This window comes from Leptonotus elevatus, chromosome 1 (assembly GCF_054856555.1).
Source record: "Leptonotus elevatus isolate MCC_2025b chromosome 1, RoL_Lele_1.0, whole genome shotgun sequence".
NCBI classification, from domain to species: domain Eukaryota; kingdom Metazoa; phylum Chordata; class Actinopteri; order Syngnathiformes; family Syngnathidae; genus Leptonotus; species Leptonotus elevatus.
The window spans coordinates 28,281,037-28,299,136 of NC_141239.1; the positions used below are offsets into that span (position 1 = coordinate 28,281,037).

At 42.1% G+C, this 18,100-nt stretch overlaps 2 protein-coding genes across 3 annotated transcripts; one reads left to right on the forward strand and one right to left on the reverse strand.

Annotated features, from left to right (window-relative positions):
- Positions 1–196: 196 nt before the first annotated feature.
- Positions 197–15,984, forward strand: trap1 (TNF receptor-associated protein 1). The gene is made up of 18 exons (XM_086088630.1): positions 197–403; positions 766–912; positions 989–1,071; positions 3,175–3,315; positions 5,299–5,370; positions 5,680–5,840; positions 7,179–7,288; positions 7,366–7,439; positions 7,657–7,812; positions 7,900–8,020; positions 8,101–8,170; positions 9,463–9,610; positions 9,681–9,866; positions 11,532–11,670; positions 11,756–11,841; positions 11,923–12,068; positions 12,366–12,438; positions 15,045–15,984. Exons 1-18 carry the CDS (start codon positions 283–285, stop codon positions 15,144–15,146), a joined length of 2,136 nt encoding a protein of 711 aa, XP_085944756.1. The 5' UTR covers positions 197–282; the 3' UTR covers positions 15,147–15,984.
- On the reverse strand, positions 15,308–17,951 carry LOC147181479 (MAPK regulated corepressor interacting protein 2-like). Of its 2 annotated transcripts, none has more exons than XM_086088682.1 (5): positions 17,883–17,951; positions 17,495–17,809; positions 17,361–17,430; positions 16,722–16,861; positions 15,308–15,928 (listed from the first exon to the last, which is right to left on the reverse strand). In XM_086088682.1, the coding sequence occupies exons 2-5, from the start codon at positions 17,547–17,549 to the stop codon at positions 15,756–15,758; spliced, it is 438 nt and encodes a 145-aa protein (XP_085944808.1). In that variant the 5' UTR covers positions 17,550–17,809; positions 17,883–17,951; the 3' UTR covers positions 15,308–15,755. The 2 variants fall into 2 exon arrangements, with proteins under 2 accessions (XP_085944808.1, XP_085944798.1); XM_086088672.1 differs by lacking the exon at positions 17,883–17,951 and having other exon boundaries at positions 15,308–15,665; positions 15,818–15,928; positions 17,495–17,797.
- Positions 17,952–18,100: the final 149 nt, after the last annotated feature.

Here is an 18,100-nt window from a genome sequence, read left to right on the forward strand (position 1 = left end):
AAGTGTAAATAAGCAGTTATAGAAAATAAAATTACCTGCATTTGTAATAAAAAAAAAATTATATATATATATATATATATATATATATATATATATATATATATATATATATATACATATATACAGTTTATCGCTATTTGTCATCAGGCGTTTTCATAGACACCTTCCGCCAAAGACGGGAGGGTCCTTCGAAGAGGGGTCCTTCCGCCGCCAGTGTAGCTTCGGCGTGTGTCCCCTGGTGTGTTGACATCTGCTGTGCACAGTCTCGTCTTCGCTGTCACCATGTCACGCTTCCTCATTTTAGCCCGGTTCGGCATCACGTCTGTGTCTGCCAGAACTACTCAGAGGGTTCCGCCATGTGTACGAGGGCTAAGCAGTTGTGTCTCGCGCTCCTTGACACAAGGTAATGTCTGCTAGCATAGCCGTGTGAACGGTCCCAGCGTCGCATGTAATTTCATAACCTTTACATATTTTACAGCCAGGCTGTGAACATGTTAATGTGTTGTTAATAGTTAGCCTCGTTGACTCTTCTTTAGAGTTTACATTGACTGACTATGAGTATGACTAGGGGTTCTTGCATTACGATAGTTTATACGGTGGAGAGTGACGGAAAGTGAATGTACAAGCCTTAGTCCAAGCGCAGTAGTAACTTCTTGGTTGTAGAGTACAGTATCTTGTGTATGGACAATACTTTTTTTTCTCAATTTCATATGATTTGATGATTGACAATGTTGATCTTGACTCCGTCCATCTTCTCGTTGCTAGACCCGCAGGTTCAACCCCAGCAGAGGTGGAGCAGCCGGCCCAACCCGTGGCGTCTTCAGCAGTCTTTCTACAGCACACAGGAGGCTGAGAAAGACCCCGAAGAGGAGCCTTTGCACACCATCATCAGCGATTCAGAGACTGTGCAAGGTGCTGGAACTTGTATTTACATTGGTAGGATTTATTTAAAGCATGTTTTTTAAGCTATTTCTTCTGATCTATCCAGGCAGCTTCGCCAAACATGAATTTCAGGCTGAGACCAAGAAGCTTCTGGATATTGTTGCCAGGTCTCTGTACTCAGAGAAGGAGGTATGATAAGGGTGTACTCAGGCCCCACCCCCCACATTGACCTTTTGCACGTGATGTCACAGCCCTTATCCCGAGGGATGCTGGACGGCAAAAGAGCCACTTGCCTGTATTGTAACCATTGAATCTCGTACAGCGTAAAGTCCTTTATCTAATCGATTATCTTATAAAATGGTCATATCTTGCTGTGCGGTCGGTTGTACAGACAGACAAAGGAGTAAACCAAATGTTGCTTTTTATCGCATACCTACTAATGAAGACAAACGACGTTGATTGATAACTGCAATCAACAGAAAGGACTGGCAGCCCACAAAGTATTCACGGATTTGCAGCCATCTTTTTTTGCGAGGTTGGTAGATAAATGTTGTAATTAGTAGATAAATGTTCATACATTTTACTAGTAAACGTACACTCTAACAAAGATTGTAAGAGAGGTGTCGAATTGCGTGTTTCAAATCACATTAACGAGCCAGATAGTTGGCGTCCACTCCAACTGCACGAACACACAACTTAGTTTTAAAATGCACCTTCCTCAAAACTATTAAGTGCATTTGACTGTTAAATAATGGGGGATTTCGTCTTTGTGCTTGGAGTTTTTCACTCTGGAGCCGGAGTCATGAAATGACTGCATAGCTTGCCACTGCGATAGTCATTTGTTCCATGCTAGTAAACATAGTAACATAACATCATCACAGCGTTTCAAGATAGAACGGACTATGTAAAAATAAGTCAGTTAGCATGATAAACAAGTTTTACCTTTGCATTACGAGGTATATTGTCCCCCGGTGTGAGCGTAGCATCTCGTCCCAGAGACTCAGCCAGCGACGAGCTTTTGAATCAGAATAGACGGCATTGACTACATAATGATACAGGTCGTGCGCTGTGAATTCCGGCAAAGTCGGCGATTTGATTAACTTGGTAAAAACAGCAGGCAACAGAAGGTATGGGGCTGTTTTCAAACTAGCGATCTCCAACTTAAGTAAATATCGCGCTCCATGTGTCCCGACTAAATGTGCAACTTCGACTGACAGGCAAACTTCGGTTGAAGTAATCGATTCCATTGCTCTATGGGCAATAGTAACTTTTCATTTGTAAAATAACAGTCTCTAAGTCGCTCCGGGTCACGTCTTCTTCCATTCAACAATCATTTCCTTCCACCGTTCGTCATAGGGCAGTCACGTGATCACGTGACGTCGGTGCAAATGGTCAATAGCATAAGGGATTCATTCTAGATCCGTCTGCAATATAGAAACCATACAAAAATAACAAAATAGATTAACAATTTTTAACGTATTCCTTAGCACCTGTCGCTCTCACGCAGTTCTCCTAAGAGGCAAAGCGGGATTGCTTCAAGCTATTTGTCATGGTTGATGTGACAAGACACAGCTCGGCGCCCGCCGGCCAGTGTCATATAAAAAAATAAACAATATATGCAAGCTGCAAACATTTAGCATTTTACAACATTCAATCTTATTTACAATTTTATAAAGACCACCATGGATGAAATATTGCCGTCATGATAAATTGTATCCCCTGCCACGGGATCTTATAACTTTTACCAGAGAAAAGTGGAGATTCTATGAAAAGGTTCCTTGTAAACAGGTATTTAAACATCTGGAACAAAACAGAAAAACAATAACATTCAGTCATCTGAGCTTTTTCTATACATATATGAGATTTCCTTTCGTGCAGGGTCATTAAACGCAATTGTTTTTTAAATTTAGTTAGTTTTAATTAGTTTTCAGGGTGCTTCTGTTTATTAGTTTTAGTATAAAAAAAAGCTTAGTTTCAGTATTAGAATTTTTTTTAATGTGAATTACTTCTATGCAATATTTAATAAACACCATGATAAAATGAAAACAAATTCTTACCTTGCGTTGCATTTCGGCTGAGTTAAATAAAAAAGCAGGCGAGCCGAGCCATTGGAGCCAAAAGATGGACCTATGGAAATTAAATTAGCAAAGATGTCACTGTAGTAATTACACACCTTACAAACTACTACCTGCTACGCCGGACCGCAATATAATAGGGGAACACTGTATAATCAAAGCACTCACTCAACCGACACACACAAAATGCCCGCCTGCGTCTCTTTATCCCTTCTAGGTGTTCATCAGGGAGCTCATCTCCAATGCCAGCGACGCACTGGAGAAACTACGCCACAAACTGATGACCGCTGGCGGCCAGACTGCTCCAATGGAGATCCATTTGCAGACAGACGCTGCCAAGGGTACCTTCACCATACAGGTGTGAGCATATTGTAGATTCAGGCAACTTTGTGTGTTACACACAAAACAATGTGACATACAATCAAGATAGAATATAAAAAGCACAATAACAGGGATGGAATGTTAAAATGATGCATGGTGTAGGATGTGTTCCGTAGCTTCTAATAAATAAAGTTTTTTCTAAATAATATAATTTAATTTTTTTTTTAAATATATTATTTAGAGAAAAACTTAATCAAGCTCTTAATTCAAGTTCATTTATTCAGTGGGGGGGGGGGGGGGGGGGAATCCCGTCAAATCATGTGGCACAATAATTAGCAACCTTGATGTTATGACTTACTTACTTATGACTACAAAACAACACCTAATATTATCCTATAATGTAACAGAAAATATTTGAAAAGCAATGCTTTAAGGACAAATGCGTAGGCCTCATCTCCTCCCCCCCAAAACCATGTTTCTAATTATTATAACGTTATATTAAAATGTTGCAGGCTTTCCTGTTTCAACTGCATACATGCTCATTAAAATTCTGACATTTAGAAGGCCTACAATGCAAATACATTAAAGAGCTATTTGTGCTGCTGAGCATTAACGTGTGTTTCATGGGCACCTTACACCTTTTTCATCATTTGGATTGGGATTTGACAACGTTTAGCATTTTCTGCAAAATCGGTGATTAACTGTAATGGCTTTAATTTTCTCGATCGACCAATCACGTCATTGATCGGCTCCACGAAAAAAGACATAACATGTTATATTTAATGTTTATCAGCATTTTTTGAAGAATGTCAATTATACGTGGTTAATCGCTATACGCCTGTGTGTTCCCTGCGATTGACTGACAACATTTTCACGGTCTACCTCACCTACTGCCCAAAGACGGGCTCCAGCATGCCCGCGACCCTCAAGAGGATACGCGGTTCAAATAATGGCTAAAATTTCAAATGTAACACAGAGTCCACCAAACGAACTTGCAACGTTTAATCACAGCCGATTGCTTGCCTACAAACTATGACTTGTCTTGCTTAAGTACCCAGCCATAGCAAACATAGGACATTTCCTATTAGCTAGCACTTGAACGTTCCATATAGCAATAAATTAAACTCGTAACATTTAGCTGATCTGTAATTAAGTCTCACACCCTCGACACCGCTTGTTAATAAACTTGCAGCTTACCTCAATATGCATTTTTAAGTTTGACGGTGACTTTTTGAAAGCCATAGATGGTGGCACTTCAGTTCACAAAGTTTGCAACGCATTTGAAATGAGTTACAGTAACTCCTCCAAGTACGACCAGGAATGTGCGATGGTCGGCTGGATTTTCTGGCTGCTGGCACTCAGTTGGGACGCGGACATCTTACCGGCGCCCCGTCTTATGCCTTGTGTATGGCGAGTTGCCATTGATCTGTTATGTGTCAGTGACGTGCAGGTGCAATGCATCGTGTAATAACTAATCAAGTCTCAGAATGGCATATGTGTATACTTCTCATCCAAGATCCATCCGCAATAAAAATCACTTGATCTAGCCTGGCACAGTTTATCCGGATTGGTGTATTTAACAACAATAAACTGGCATAAAAACAATAGTAACAGCCAGGACCTTCTTTTTTTTTTTTGCGTAAGCATAAAGATAAGGTGTTGAAAGTACAATTATTTGCATACAAATGTAAGGAGTAGAAGTACAAAGTAGGCTGAAAAATGACTTCTCCACTAAAGTAAAAATACCCTAAATTTCAATTTATGGAAGTATTTTTACTTTGTTACGTGACACCTCTGATTAGGCATCAAGTGGTGTGAATGCCTTAAACTTGTTGGGGGCCTCAACATGCCCAAACCAATTTTTGCAAGTGTGTCTGTCCAGTAAAAATGTATATATTTTTAAGGTCCTGAACACGACTACGCCTGCCTCCTGATTGTTGTTTTCTGGGCAGTACTGCCAACTAATGGATGGACATCTTACAACGTTGAATCATTTTACAGTATTTGAAATTTTCAACAGGACACAGGTGTGGGGATGAACCATGAGGATCTGGTTGCAAACCTGGGAACCATTGCCCGTTCTGGTTCAAAGGTAGCTGCTCTAACTTTTATTTTATTTATTTTATTTTTCTTATATCCTGTACATGCATTAAGACAGGTGCACACACAACAGATTTTTCACATGTAGACCTGATGACAAGAAAATAATTTGAAGAAGAAGAAGAAAGAGTAGTAGAAGAAATAGAAGAAGTTAGACTAACTGCATAACACACGATAATCACTCGGGATAATCTTTTAGAGACATCTGAGATTCTTGCTGTTAGTGACTGAGATGCAAAATGCTCAGATTTGGCCCACTATGCTCAACGAGACTCATCCAAATCCTCCTTGGTCTCCGCAGGCCTTCTTGGACGCGCTGCAGAACCAGGCGGAGGCCAGCAGCACCATCATCGGGCAGTTTGGCGTCGGCTTCTACTCGGCTTTCATGGTGGCCGACCGCGTGGACGTATACTCGCGGTCCGCTGAGCCCGACTCGCCCGGATTCAAATGGTCCTCTGATGGGTGAGGGGTGTACTCCACAGACAAATGTATTGGGCCATACCTATAACTCAGTAGCCCACATCAGCCACATTTGGGCCGCCACATTATCGAGTTTGTCTTCTTCATGTTTCTTGCTAAATTGTTTTTTTATTTTTATTTTAGCAGCAAATCTGTCCAAAACTTACAATTTGTGTTCACATTCATATATATATATATAATTATAAAAAAAATAATAATAATTACAACAACTTGAGCTTGAACAGCAAGATCCCGGAGAATGTCCATTACCGCCAATTGAACATTTGTTTGATGTAGTGTTAATTATCCATCCATCCATTTTCTTAACCGCTTGTCCTCACAAGGGTCGCGAGGGGCGCTGTAGCCTATCCCAGCTGGCTTCGGGCAGTAGGCAGGGGATATCCTAAACTGGTTGCCAGCCAATCCAGGGCACACAGAGACAAACAACCATCCACACTGACAATCACACCTATAGACAATTTGGAGTGTCCAATTAACCTGACATGCATGCTTTTGGAATGTGGGAGGAGACCCACACAAGCACGGGGAGAACATGCAAACTCCACCCAGGAAGGCCGAAGCCCGGACTCAATCTCATGTCCTCTGCACTGGGAGGCGGCCGTACTAACCAATCATCCACTGTGCCGCCAGTGTTAATTATATCAGCCATTTTAAAATTTAGTCTCAGTAGTCCAGTTTCAATCACGTATCATAGTAAGTCAACCTCATCCCCTTCTTATTTAGTCCATATTTAGTCGACTATAAATCTAGCATTTTAGCCTTCATTTTAGTCCAGGAAAACAGAATTTTATTTGTCTAGTTTTAGTCAACAAAAGCTGTCAACGTTTTAGTCTAGTGGCTAATAAGGCTCCATGCTATGAGCTAGTAAATTAGCCATCATTAGTTAGCGATCAGATTAACATTGTCGGAACGTTATGCCGTTGGGTTAATGTTACGTTATAACTATAATTTACTTTTTAATTAACAAATTTATTTTTTTACCTTTCACTGTGAATCCACCTCCTGTCTGTCCCGTGTGTTTGTGCATGTTGCACTCGCTAGCTGCAGATTTGAAGGGGGGGGGGGGGTCACTGTGGGTCACATGACATAACAGATTAGCAGAGACAAGATTTTAGTTTTTTGTTCATGAACTAAAATGTTCATAGATTTTAAGTACTTTTTCGTCTCGTCTACATTAGTCGACGAAAATGCATACTGATTTAGTCCCAGTTGAGGGTTTTAGTCTACTTTTAGTCCGGTAAAAAATGTGTGTTGACGAAATTATTTTTGATTATTTTCCGTTGACGAAATTAACACTGGTTCGATGACACTGCACTTTAGCTCGGGGGCCTTTGATATCGCCGAAGCCAGTGGCGTCCAGCAGGGAACAAAGATTGTGTTGCACCTCAAAGACGACTGCAAGGAGTTTGCTTCCGAGGACAGAGTGAAAGGTACATTCCTCATCCGTTCATCCGTCCCTATTTCTGTCCATTTTGCCATAACAATAAGCTCTTGTGTCTCCTTCAAGACGTTGTGACCAAGTACAGCAACTTTGTCAGCTTCCCTATTTTCCTCAACGGTCGCCGGCTTAACACTCTGCAGGTGGGTTAGCTAGCATGCTACTTACGGGTTTATGGATAATGATGATGCAGACTCTATACATATGGATCAGATGGTGCAATTTTGATTATTGGGCGAAGTGATCCCATGCACTGCCATATTTGTGTAATTCTGTTTTGGACAAGTTTCATATACAAAGTAATATATTACATATAATAAGTTTCTGGCATTTTTAATAACATTTGGGACTTGCGGTCAGGCGTTGTGGATGATGGAGCCCAAAGAGATCAGCGACTGGCAGCACGAGGAGTTTTACCGCTACGTGGCGCAAGTGTACGACAAGCCACGCTACACGCTGCACTACCGCGCCGACGCCCCGCTCAACATCCGCAGCATCTTCTACGTCCCTGAAACGGTGAGCTCTTTCACGTCTGAGGCGGCCGGATCACGAGACCATTAGAAGAGAATGTTGCCGGCTTCAACTGCATCTTTGCATGAACAGAAGCCGTCCATGTTTGACGTGAGCAGAGAGATGGGCTCCAGCGTGGCGCTCTACAGCAGGAAGGTTCTCATCCAGACCAAAGCCACTGACATCCTGCCAAAGTGGCTGCGCTTTCTCCGAGGTGAGTCGCCTCTACCGCTAGCTAGTGGCGCCTCCAATTTAATGATAGCTCTCATCCCTGCTTTATTATTCCTTGTGTAGGTGTGGTGGACAGCGAAGACATCCCGCTCAATCTGAGCAGAGAGCTGCTGCAGGAAAGCGCTCTCATCAGGTACGGCCATGTTTTTAAGGCCTGATCTAAAGAGATGAAACCGGAGGAACATTCCATGTAGTCTTCATAGTCACCAGCATTGTCACAGTCAGAGTATTCAGGGGTGGAGATGAGTGGCGGCCAATGGTAGCCACGGTGCTCCATCGAGCACAAAAGTTACAATTGTAATAGATATGTATGAAATAAATAAGTCATTATTAGAACAAGTGCATCTTCAGCCAACATGTTTTTAGCCAACTTTAGCTAGCAGTGCCTCTCGGAAACCTGCCTCAAAATAATCCAGAGTTCCTCGCCTCAAATGTCACCTCACAAATGATTGATATAAATGGACGTAGCAACCAATAAAAGCCGAGATACACCATCATGTGTGGCCATTCAGCACAAAATCAAACAGAAGATGCACGTCATAACAACGGCATGCTACCTTGGAGCAGAAGCGAATGTCATCATCAGTCCAGTCACTGCGGCGAAGGTTTGAAATCCAAATCGAGATGATCTCCAGTTTGGGAATCTCTTTCTTTAACGGCTCTATTTTTACTTTTAATTGAATTGAATGTTGAATCGAAATATGAAACATCAAGATGAAAAGATGATTGCGACGGTCCTCCCAAAGTGAGTCTCCCCACCCCAAAAGGCGCACGCAGTGGAGTGACCTGTAAATACTGTACAATATTTTAGTGTTGTGTTTCTTATGTATTGCATTGAATAACAAACTGTCTTAAAAACATTTTCATTTTTCTTTATGTGACCAAGTACATTTGAACATAACATCCATAAAGTTACTTGTCACAGACTACACCAAAGGGCAAATAATCTTTTAATTCACACAAAATTATTACATCAAATTTTCCACTGCGATAATATGACCTCATTTAAACAAAAAAATATCTCAAGGAGTAACACAATAAAAGAACCAAACATTGTTTGATGATACCTCAGAAGATGAATTGTAAGCTGAATGTGATCTTCAACGTTGAGGCTGATTTCATCTGTTGAGAGGTCAAACTTCTAAGGGAGGTCGAAGGGTTTAAATCTCGGACGATGGCCTTACCTGCGCTTTCCACTGATATTTTAATAGTTTTTCACACTTTTTCCTAAGGTACTGGTTGCTATAGAAAGATGCAAGGACCAAAATGTTATACTCGTTTTTCTCAAAAAGGGGAATTATGTGTAGAATTCGAATATATGAATATCTTACCATCATTTTTATTTTTTATTGACACGAGGACCATTTTGCGGTCACACGTGTGCTTCATGTGCATTGAACTTGCCTTAATCTCGCGTCCTTTCAGGAAGCTCCGTGACGTCCTGCAGCAGAGGGTGATCCGCTTCCTGCTGGACCAGAGCAGGAAGGAGCCAGAGAAGTACAGCAAATTCTTTGAGGACTACGGCCTCTTCATGCGCGAGGGCATTGTCACCACCCACGAGCAGGACGTCAAGGTGACTTTGCCGCGCGCTCACCTCACCAAGCGGGTCCCTCGTGCTCATTCCGCCTGCCATGTTTGCGTAGGAGGACATCGCCAAGCTGCTCCGCTATGAGTCGTCTGCACTGCCGGCGGGCCAGCACACCAATCTGACGGAGTACGCGTCCCGCATGAAGGCGGGCACGCGTAACATCCACTACATGTGCGCCCCCAACCGCCATCTTGCAGAACACTCGCCCTACTTTGAGGCCATGAAGCAGAAAGACATGGAGGTGAGACGCGAGAGAAAATATGTTCGGAAAATGTTCAGAACGTTCATTCTCTCCCTAATCATCAGATAGGAGAGGATTAATCAACAACTAGATGATTATCAAATTAATCTATAATTATTTTTGATCATCTAATTTGTTTAATTTAAAATTGTCCAAATCTTTGGAATTTCAGCCTCACAGCAGCAAATATGTTTTACGTATAATCGGAAAATGTGTCAATATGCACTCATATGTTGACACAATAACCCCAAAAAGTTTCTCCTGAAAAAATGTCACCAATAAACAAGGTCAAAAATCAACGCATTAACGTCAGACCTCATATCGAAGGTCTTGTAATGACTTTGTCACGACCGCTTTTAAGTAAAGACAAAGGGGCCGAAAATGTTTTTGCTTGAAAATGTCACCACTATCTCGTGCTGGGCGATATGGGGGGGTGGGGATTATATCACGATATGGGCCATTTTATATCACGATAACGATATACCACGATATTAATATATTTTCAGTTCTTCCATAAAAAAATTATACAACGTACTTTGCTTACATTTTCACACTTTATTTGTAAGTGACATTGAACATAACGTCACAAGTGAATCCAGTAGTGCTGCAATATAAAATTATAAATGTAAACAAAGGAGGCACAGTAGCCTAAATATTTTGTATGAAGTTCAGACATTTTCTGTAATAAATAAAATGCAACTCAAACACATTTTTTTTTCAAAGTGCCAAGTTTAAACTTTCTCATGTCTGTAGCTTTGTAGTGCAGCTAGAGTAGTAGATCAACCGTACCTAACATTCTTTGCATGGGGCAAATGCAATTGTATCAAAATAAACACAAACATTCTGTTTTACAGAATCTGTGGCCTTGTAGTGCAGCCAGAGCAGTAAATTATCTGTACACAACATTACTACGCGAGCATTGCAGAGGTAAAAAAAATGAAAACAAACACATTTTGTTTCCAGTTCCAGCAATATGTAGTCTAGTATTGTGCGCAAAACTAGCAATTGAAATATTTTAAATCAAATATCAGTCAGAAAACACAACTCTGTTTAAGGCATCACCCTCAACTGTCAATAAAAGTGCTAACATAACGGGCTGGGCTACATGCGGAGGTAGGTAGAAATCACAAGTTAAGGGCCAGGAAGGTAAGAAAAACATATGTTTCCACTCGCACTGAAGACCCGCTTTTCAGCTCCACTTCGGACTTCGTGAAACCAAAATGCAACCAAACGAGGTGTACCCCCTTTTTTTTGGTACATGTGCTTCTTTCTGTGGAGTTGAAGATGCAACTTCTTCCATTTCAGGGGCTGTTGTTTTGCCTTCTTCCTCCTCCATCGTCTGACTTGCGTGTGTTAAAAAACGTAAAGCAGCGGGGCGTCGCAAATCTAGTAGTAAAGTAAAACTAAATGACGTATTGGTTGCGGAGACGTAAATTCTTCTGCAAAAGTCATTTCTTACTCTTGTTTGGCACGTAGATAATCCAAGTGCATGCATACTGACAAAAATAATACTTTAGCGCTCTAATACTGCATACAGTATAGACATCTTTGTCTAAAAAGAATGTAAATGATGATAGGTAAAAAAGGGCACGATAAACATTTTTCTATCGTCATGACAATATATATATCGCCCAGCACGACCACTATCCATTGCTTCTCTATCAGGTGCTGTTCTGCTACGAGCAGTTTGACGAGCTAACCTTGCTCCACCTGAGGGAGTTTGACAAGAAGAAGCTGATCTCGGTGGAGACGGACATCGTGGTGGACCACTACAAGGAGGAGAAGTTTGAGGACGGCAAACCCGGTGAGCTGCGCTGCACTTTCGATTTGGCTCGCGTTCCATCCGATGCCCGCCTTGACCACAATTCTGTCGTCATGTTTTTGGCCAGCATCGGAACGACTGACTCAGGAGCAAGCTGACGACCTGATGGCGTGGATGAAGAACGCCCTGGGCCCTCGCGTCACCAACGTCAAGGTAAAAACAAAAGCATGATGTCCATTTTAGGTTTACGTCCACGTGTGTTCTTTCAAACGAATATGCGATTGTTCTGTTCAGCTTACTCCTCGCCTGGACACACACCCCGCCATGATCACCGTGCTGGAAATGGGCGCCGCACGCCACTTCTTGCGTACGCAGCAGCTGGCTCGCAGTGCCGAGGAGAGAGCCCAGATATTGCAGCCCACTCTGGAGATCAACTCAGGGTGTGCAACTTCATGACTAAACCATTTTTACGGTATCAAAATGACTGCTGTGAAAAAAGTCTGCAGTTTTTTTGTGGCCAGGCAAAAGCCTGTCTCACATTAAAAGTATTACTTTGGCGCCATCTGGTTGCATCTTGGTGCTATGCGCTTACGTTGAGCTAAGCGGAGGAGCTCCATTTAGTCAGATTCTGGTTTCTTGTGACATGATGGTGGCGGTATAAAGACGTAGGGAAGATAAATCTCCCAGGGAATACACATTCTGTCACTGTTTAACTGTCATGTCTTGCTATCTTGCAGACATGAACTGATCAAGAAGTTGCACGCGCTGAAGGACTCCAACAACGAACTGGCCGCACTGCTGCTTGAACAGGTAACACTCCCTGCACAATATAGAACAAACATTGAATACAATAATTTATGCCACGCCTAGTGCTGAAGGGGGTGCGTGCGGGGGTGGGGCAAAGAAGCTGGAGGGAGGATGGACGCTTGTCTGCAAGGAAAAAAAACAAAACTCCTCATACTGTCCATCAGATTTTGAACATGTTCAAAATTTCCCTGTAACAGGAAAAATGGTTTGAGTGTGTGTGGCGAGTACCTTTGCAACGTTTTGCAACATTGAACGAAGCCAGCCGAAAAAAGCAACACTTGCTACGTACGCGCATCCTCGGAAGCCTGCGCCGCCTCTCAGTGAGATACGGGCTTAAGAGAATCTTCTCCAAAACAGGGCAGACATTTTCCAACAGAAGAAACCGGATCAGCTCCTTAAAGCTCAAGTATTTAAAGGATTACTCAACAGGAAGTCAGACTCTTGCTCCACCCCTCACTAGGATTTGAAATCGGCGCTCAAAGGGGGTGTTGCCTGGAGGACCGTTGGGTTGCGAATGGGGAGAGGGTTGGGCGTGGTCTGGCTGTGATTGACAGCAGCAACTCACTAAGAAGCCGTGTACGAGAATAAGATGGCGGCCTGGCGGGGGACTACGTCATGCGGAACAAGTGACGGAGTACGCATCGTCTCGTGCGATGAGAGGACAAACAGCCAAATTGTGTTCATCTCAGTGTTTAACCTTAAGATGGCACCAAACACACGGTTTTTGCCCCAAATTCAAGCTTTAAAGCTACTGAAAGTAGAATATTCCATTTCGAATCGCTACTGCCACCTGCTGACGGATAATTTAACTGCACATACCGTTCTTCACATACACATCATGCACATTACGTCACACCCGTAGACAGGGCGCGGGAAATTCTAACCCGAATCCAGTCTGAAAACTATTGGCCAGAGGCTTGCAGGAGTACCCATTGTGAACAGCTAAGGTGTTAATCTACTAATTAGAAGGCATTTCAATCATAAATGGTCAAATAAAAAGCTTATTGTAAAGTTATTTTGGGGAGAAAAGAAAAGTTCAATATTGCAATTTGAAACAAACATGTACTAAAATGTCAAAATAATGACCAGGACATGTAGACAGCATTTGTAGACACCAGTTTATACAGTTTATCAAGTTATTCATTAACTATACAAAAGTTATCTGCATGCTACTTACACCCACCCCCTGTTTTTGTATTGCATTATTTAATTTTGACTTTGTTGTATTTTTATAGGAGAGCTTCAGTGTTGTTTAAATTAGTTTAACAGAATTTTTTTTAAAGCTCAAATTATTAAAAGTTAAACTGAAAGTAGTTAAGGTTTTTTTGTACTTTAAATTATTTTGTAGCGACATATATAGCAAATAAATAAAGGGATATTTTTTTTATTATTTTAATTACATTAACCCATTAAAGCCTAAATTGCCTGGCAAAACATGCCTCTCGAACTTATGGGTGACTTTAGAATCATCCCTGAAAAAGTTTTCCTGGAAATCTCAGCTCCTGAAGCAGATAGAAACATAATTCCCCCCAAAAAATTCTAACCTTTACTAGCCTATATATATTTTTTAAATACCAACAAACAACTGTGTCGCATCTGCGGGTATATTTACCTCCAACACTGGAGCACAGTTGTAATGACCTCGTGGGATCAAGTGGTAATTGTTCGTCATTCCATCATAAAGCCGTCAAAAATTTCAACATCCTTATTGTCTACAAACATATTTCTTAACATGTCACTGTCGACTGGTTACACTGATTCGAAGTCCTCCTGCGCCGTCGTCATTTATTCCATAACTCCGCGAATCTGCGTCCGCCATGAATGCTCAAATCAAATTGACATGCTAGCGCTAGAGCGCTCCCGGCTTTAGTGGTAGAAACATATTAATGCGCTCTCGGCCTTAATGGGTTAGATCAGAGGTGAGCATCGAGGGCCAGAGTCCTGCAGGTTTTGCATGTTTCCATTCTCCAACACAGCTGATATATGATCAGCTCATCAGCAAGCTCTGCTTAAGCCTGATACTTTTTGGGTTAAAGCAGAGCTTTTTTTTAAATCTATTAAGCTTTATTTCTAGACAACGAAATAAAGTTGTACTATGTTGTCATATTTTTCTTTAACAAAACCCTTGCTTCGGTTCCCTGGGATGATTAACCTGCAAAAAAAAAAAAAAGCTCAAAGTAAGAAAGTTCCTCAAATGTTGCCTTTGGTTTGCAAAACAATTCATTTCAAGCCTTGTTGTCAAGCAATAATCTAGTCAAAGAACTTCAGCATTCAACCCAAAAAGTTCGAAAATTGAATAAAGATTTAATTCCAACAACTCTGGATTGAAATGGAAATCTCAAGGAAAATGTGGTCCAAAAATCAAACTATTCATCTTGAACAACTTTGAACTGGACCCGAGCATAAATATTTAACTACGAAAGCCACGCCCAAACCAACAGGTTGAGATTTAGCTTGAATATGGAAATTAAGAAGCTACTCAAATAATTCTGAATTCAACAAAAATTTTCAAAGAATATATGGTTCAAAAATCGAACAACCCCTTTGAAATGGAGCTGAAATTTGAATCCAACGCCCCTCTTGACCAATTTTGCTTGACCTTTGTTCAGATTTACGACAACGCCATGATCACGGCGGGATTGAACGACGATCCCCGACCGATGGTTTCCCGCCTCAACGAGCTGCTGACGAAAGCGCTGAAGAAGCACTGAGAGGAGAAGTACTTTACTGTAGTACAGAAGACGTTTGTGGCTCTGAAATGCGAGTGGAACATTTAAGCTTTTCCGTGAGCACATTTTTGTTTTGTTTATCTTGTTTTTTAACCTCCCATTGCATTTTTGACTGGAGAAGGAATACGAAAAAAGCTGTCAGCTTCCTGAAAACGTGGTCAAACTTTTACTTAAAAAGTAACATTACACATATGACATTACACAAGCGACGTCCCTCCAGCGTTCACGTCTGAAGATGCCAAGTCAAAATGGCCGCAGTTCAAGTGGAGAGGAAGCAAGGGTCTGTACTTTCAGCGGCAGCGTCCTGGGCGCCATCGTTTTGTGTCCATTTCCTCTCTCTGCTCCCAAATGACTCGTCCTGCGTTTCGGGCCGCAGTCCCCAGACCCGTCTCATGACTGTCGAGATCCAGAAACTTCACCCCGAGGAATGTCAGGAAAGTTTGTCTATGTTGGCTAGGAAGCGCTGCGCCCACCACTCGTCCAGATCTATGGGCACAAAGTCTGAGGAGAAGACGAGAAGGAGAACCATCACAAATAGTTTTGACCTATCCCAAAAAAGAAATGTCATATAAATTCCCGAGTCTTTGTGAATTATAATTTGTGTGCTTGACATGAGCAATCAATCACAAGGGACAAAGACAAGTCATACTGACGGTCCATGTGAGGGCTCGGAGTGTCGTCTTTGTAGTGGACCGCCGTCGCGCTTCCCTCCTTTCCTGTCCCCTGGACCGTCCCTTGCTCCGGTTGGATTGCCTCCTGCCAGGCTGCGCGTAGGATTACGGCACAAATCTCATCAATAATAAAGTCAACCTTTGATGTAGATACATTCTCGTATTCTTCATTACTACAACCGCAACATCTTGTTATTGCAAATTGTAGTCAATATGCCCTCGTATGATGCAATGATCAAAACGTTGCATAATAAAGGTCACAAATTGTACAATTGAGTCATTCCTCATATTGATGGGAGCTGTTCACGTGTGTAATTACTTTTGTCAATATGTGCTCAAGAGGTCCGAATGCGAACGTTGAAATTGGTTCGAGAAGGAGCGGCAGCTCGAATTTAGGAACGCCTAAATCTAATGGGAGCTTTTTAGATGTGTAACAATTTTTTCGCTGCACCCCTAAACCCAGATTCTCATATGATGTAAGAAGATAAAGAACATGTTTTTGCTGGAAAATATACAAGAAACACAAAAACGTTTTTTCAACAATACCAGTTTGGTGTATCGACTTTTACCTTGCATGTGTGTCACCCGAACCAATGTTGATTTTTAACGCGAGCAGCCTGTGACTTTCACTTAAGTCAATTGGGGAAGGTGCGGGGGGTTCTAACATTGTGACCCAAGTTAATTCTTGGGGGAGGGTATTCACAAGTGTAAAACAAAAGTACTGCCTTTTGGGGTGGGGGGTATCAGAGTGGGTGCAGCTGTTTGGGTGTAGTGCGAGGTTGTGCAGATACAAAATACATGCGTTCATGTAGCTGCTGTTACAAGGTCCAACTGGAAAGACGAGAACGTGTGTGTGTGTTGTGTGTGTGTGCGTTGCCTGTCTTACCCTCATACACAAACTTTACGTTGTCCTCGTGGGCCGCCACCAACTCCCACTCCTGCTGGGGGTCGGCGGGCAGACTCGGGCCGGGCTGGTGGTACTTTTTGCCGTTGGGGCGGTTAAAAACAATCTTTGGTGCGGGGAGACTAAAAGCCAATAGGGGGGGGGAAGTCAAAGCAACTTGGTTGACAACAGCTGAATGAAGGACCACGTGTCACCTTTGCCTTTGTTCAAGGTCACACACAAGCACAATAAAGGCAGGGTGTCAAAGGCTGTGCAGCACACACAAATACACCTCTGGATAAAATGGAGACAACAAAAAAAGCACTTAACCTTAATTAGCATTCTGGACCTTAACTAGTATTCCGATTCGGACTATTTGTCAATTCAACAAACAATAAATGTTACTCAAACATATACCACTAAATTAATAGAAACTGATCATTTATTTAGCAGTGGTTGTGCGTGTGCGTGTGCGTGTGTGCGCGCGCGTGTGCGTGTGTGTGAGAGAGAATAAGTTGCCAAAGGTTTGTCCTGCGCTAACACCACTTGTTAGTGACACATTGACAGCCCCAGGAACACACCAAAAACATTGTGGCGTTGTCGTTTTTACTCTTCCCCATTGTCCATGAACGCAACACTCACTCGGGCAAACTCCAGGTCGTCTGCTTGTGCTTGAAGTCGTTTGTTTTGTTGTCGAGCGGTTGCGTTGGCCCTAAAACGCCACAAATGTTCACTAAATGTATACATACAAATACAATGATGTTGTTTGTGCTTACCTGTGCGCCGTTGGGTCATCAGTTTGCTTGGACCTCTGGTGATAGTGTACATCATGCAAAAAGTCACACTTGGCTCCTTGTTTTTCCGGGCTTAAAACACAGGCTTTTGTTGGATACGTTCCAAGGGTGAAAAGGTTGTGTAACAAACCAAAACAAGAATATTTACGCCGTTTTTAGAGTTGAAAATGTGTCCTGTATCGACGAACAATGTCACTCATGCTGCATTCGTAAGAGGTGAGGGGCATGAGCCGTCAAACGCAGCACTGGCCCACGTGCCTCTCACGCCCCCTCGCGTCTCTTAAAGAGACAGTGCCCCTGAAACAAGAAGCAACGTTATAACGCATTTGTAAAGAGTGGAACGGTACATAATTTTGGTTTATTTTCGTACCTTTATAATGTGTTCCACTTAAGTGTTGTAGTTTATCACCAGGGCCCTTGGCAAGATGCTGTTTGGGGGCCCCTGCCCTCAAGTTTGCCAAACTACAATGAAGACATTCCTAACCCTAGATGGTCTCCTAAGATAGCACATTCTATTACACTTAATGAACAAAACAGACTAGAGTTCAAATTAAACATCTTAAGTTGATAGTCATTCAAACTAAATTT

Coding starts and splice junctions, on each gene's coding strand:
- trap1 (XM_086088630.1), top strand. CDS start 283: ATGTCACGCTTCCTCATTTTAGCCCGGTTCGGCATCACGTCTGTGTCT. Junction 5,371..5,679: donor TTGCCCGTTCTGGTTCAAAG/GTAGCTGCTCTA, acceptor TGGTCTCCGCAG/GCCTTCTTGGACGCGCTGCA. Junction 5,841..7,178: donor TTCAAATGGTCCTCTGATGG/GTGAGGGGTGTA, acceptor ACTGCACTTTAG/CTCGGGGGCCTTTGATATCG.
- LOC147181479 (XM_086088672.1), bottom strand. CDS start 17,549: ATGATGTACACTATCACCAGAGGTCCAAGCAAACTGATGACCCAACGG. Junction 15,929..16,721: donor CGTAAAGTTTGTGTATGAGG/GTAAGACAGGCA, acceptor TCCTACGCGCAG/CCTGGCAGGAGGCAATCCAA. Junction 15,666..15,817: donor TCCGAGCCCTCACATGGACC/GTCAGTATGACT, acceptor TCTTCTCCTCAG/ACTTTGTGCCCATAGATCTG.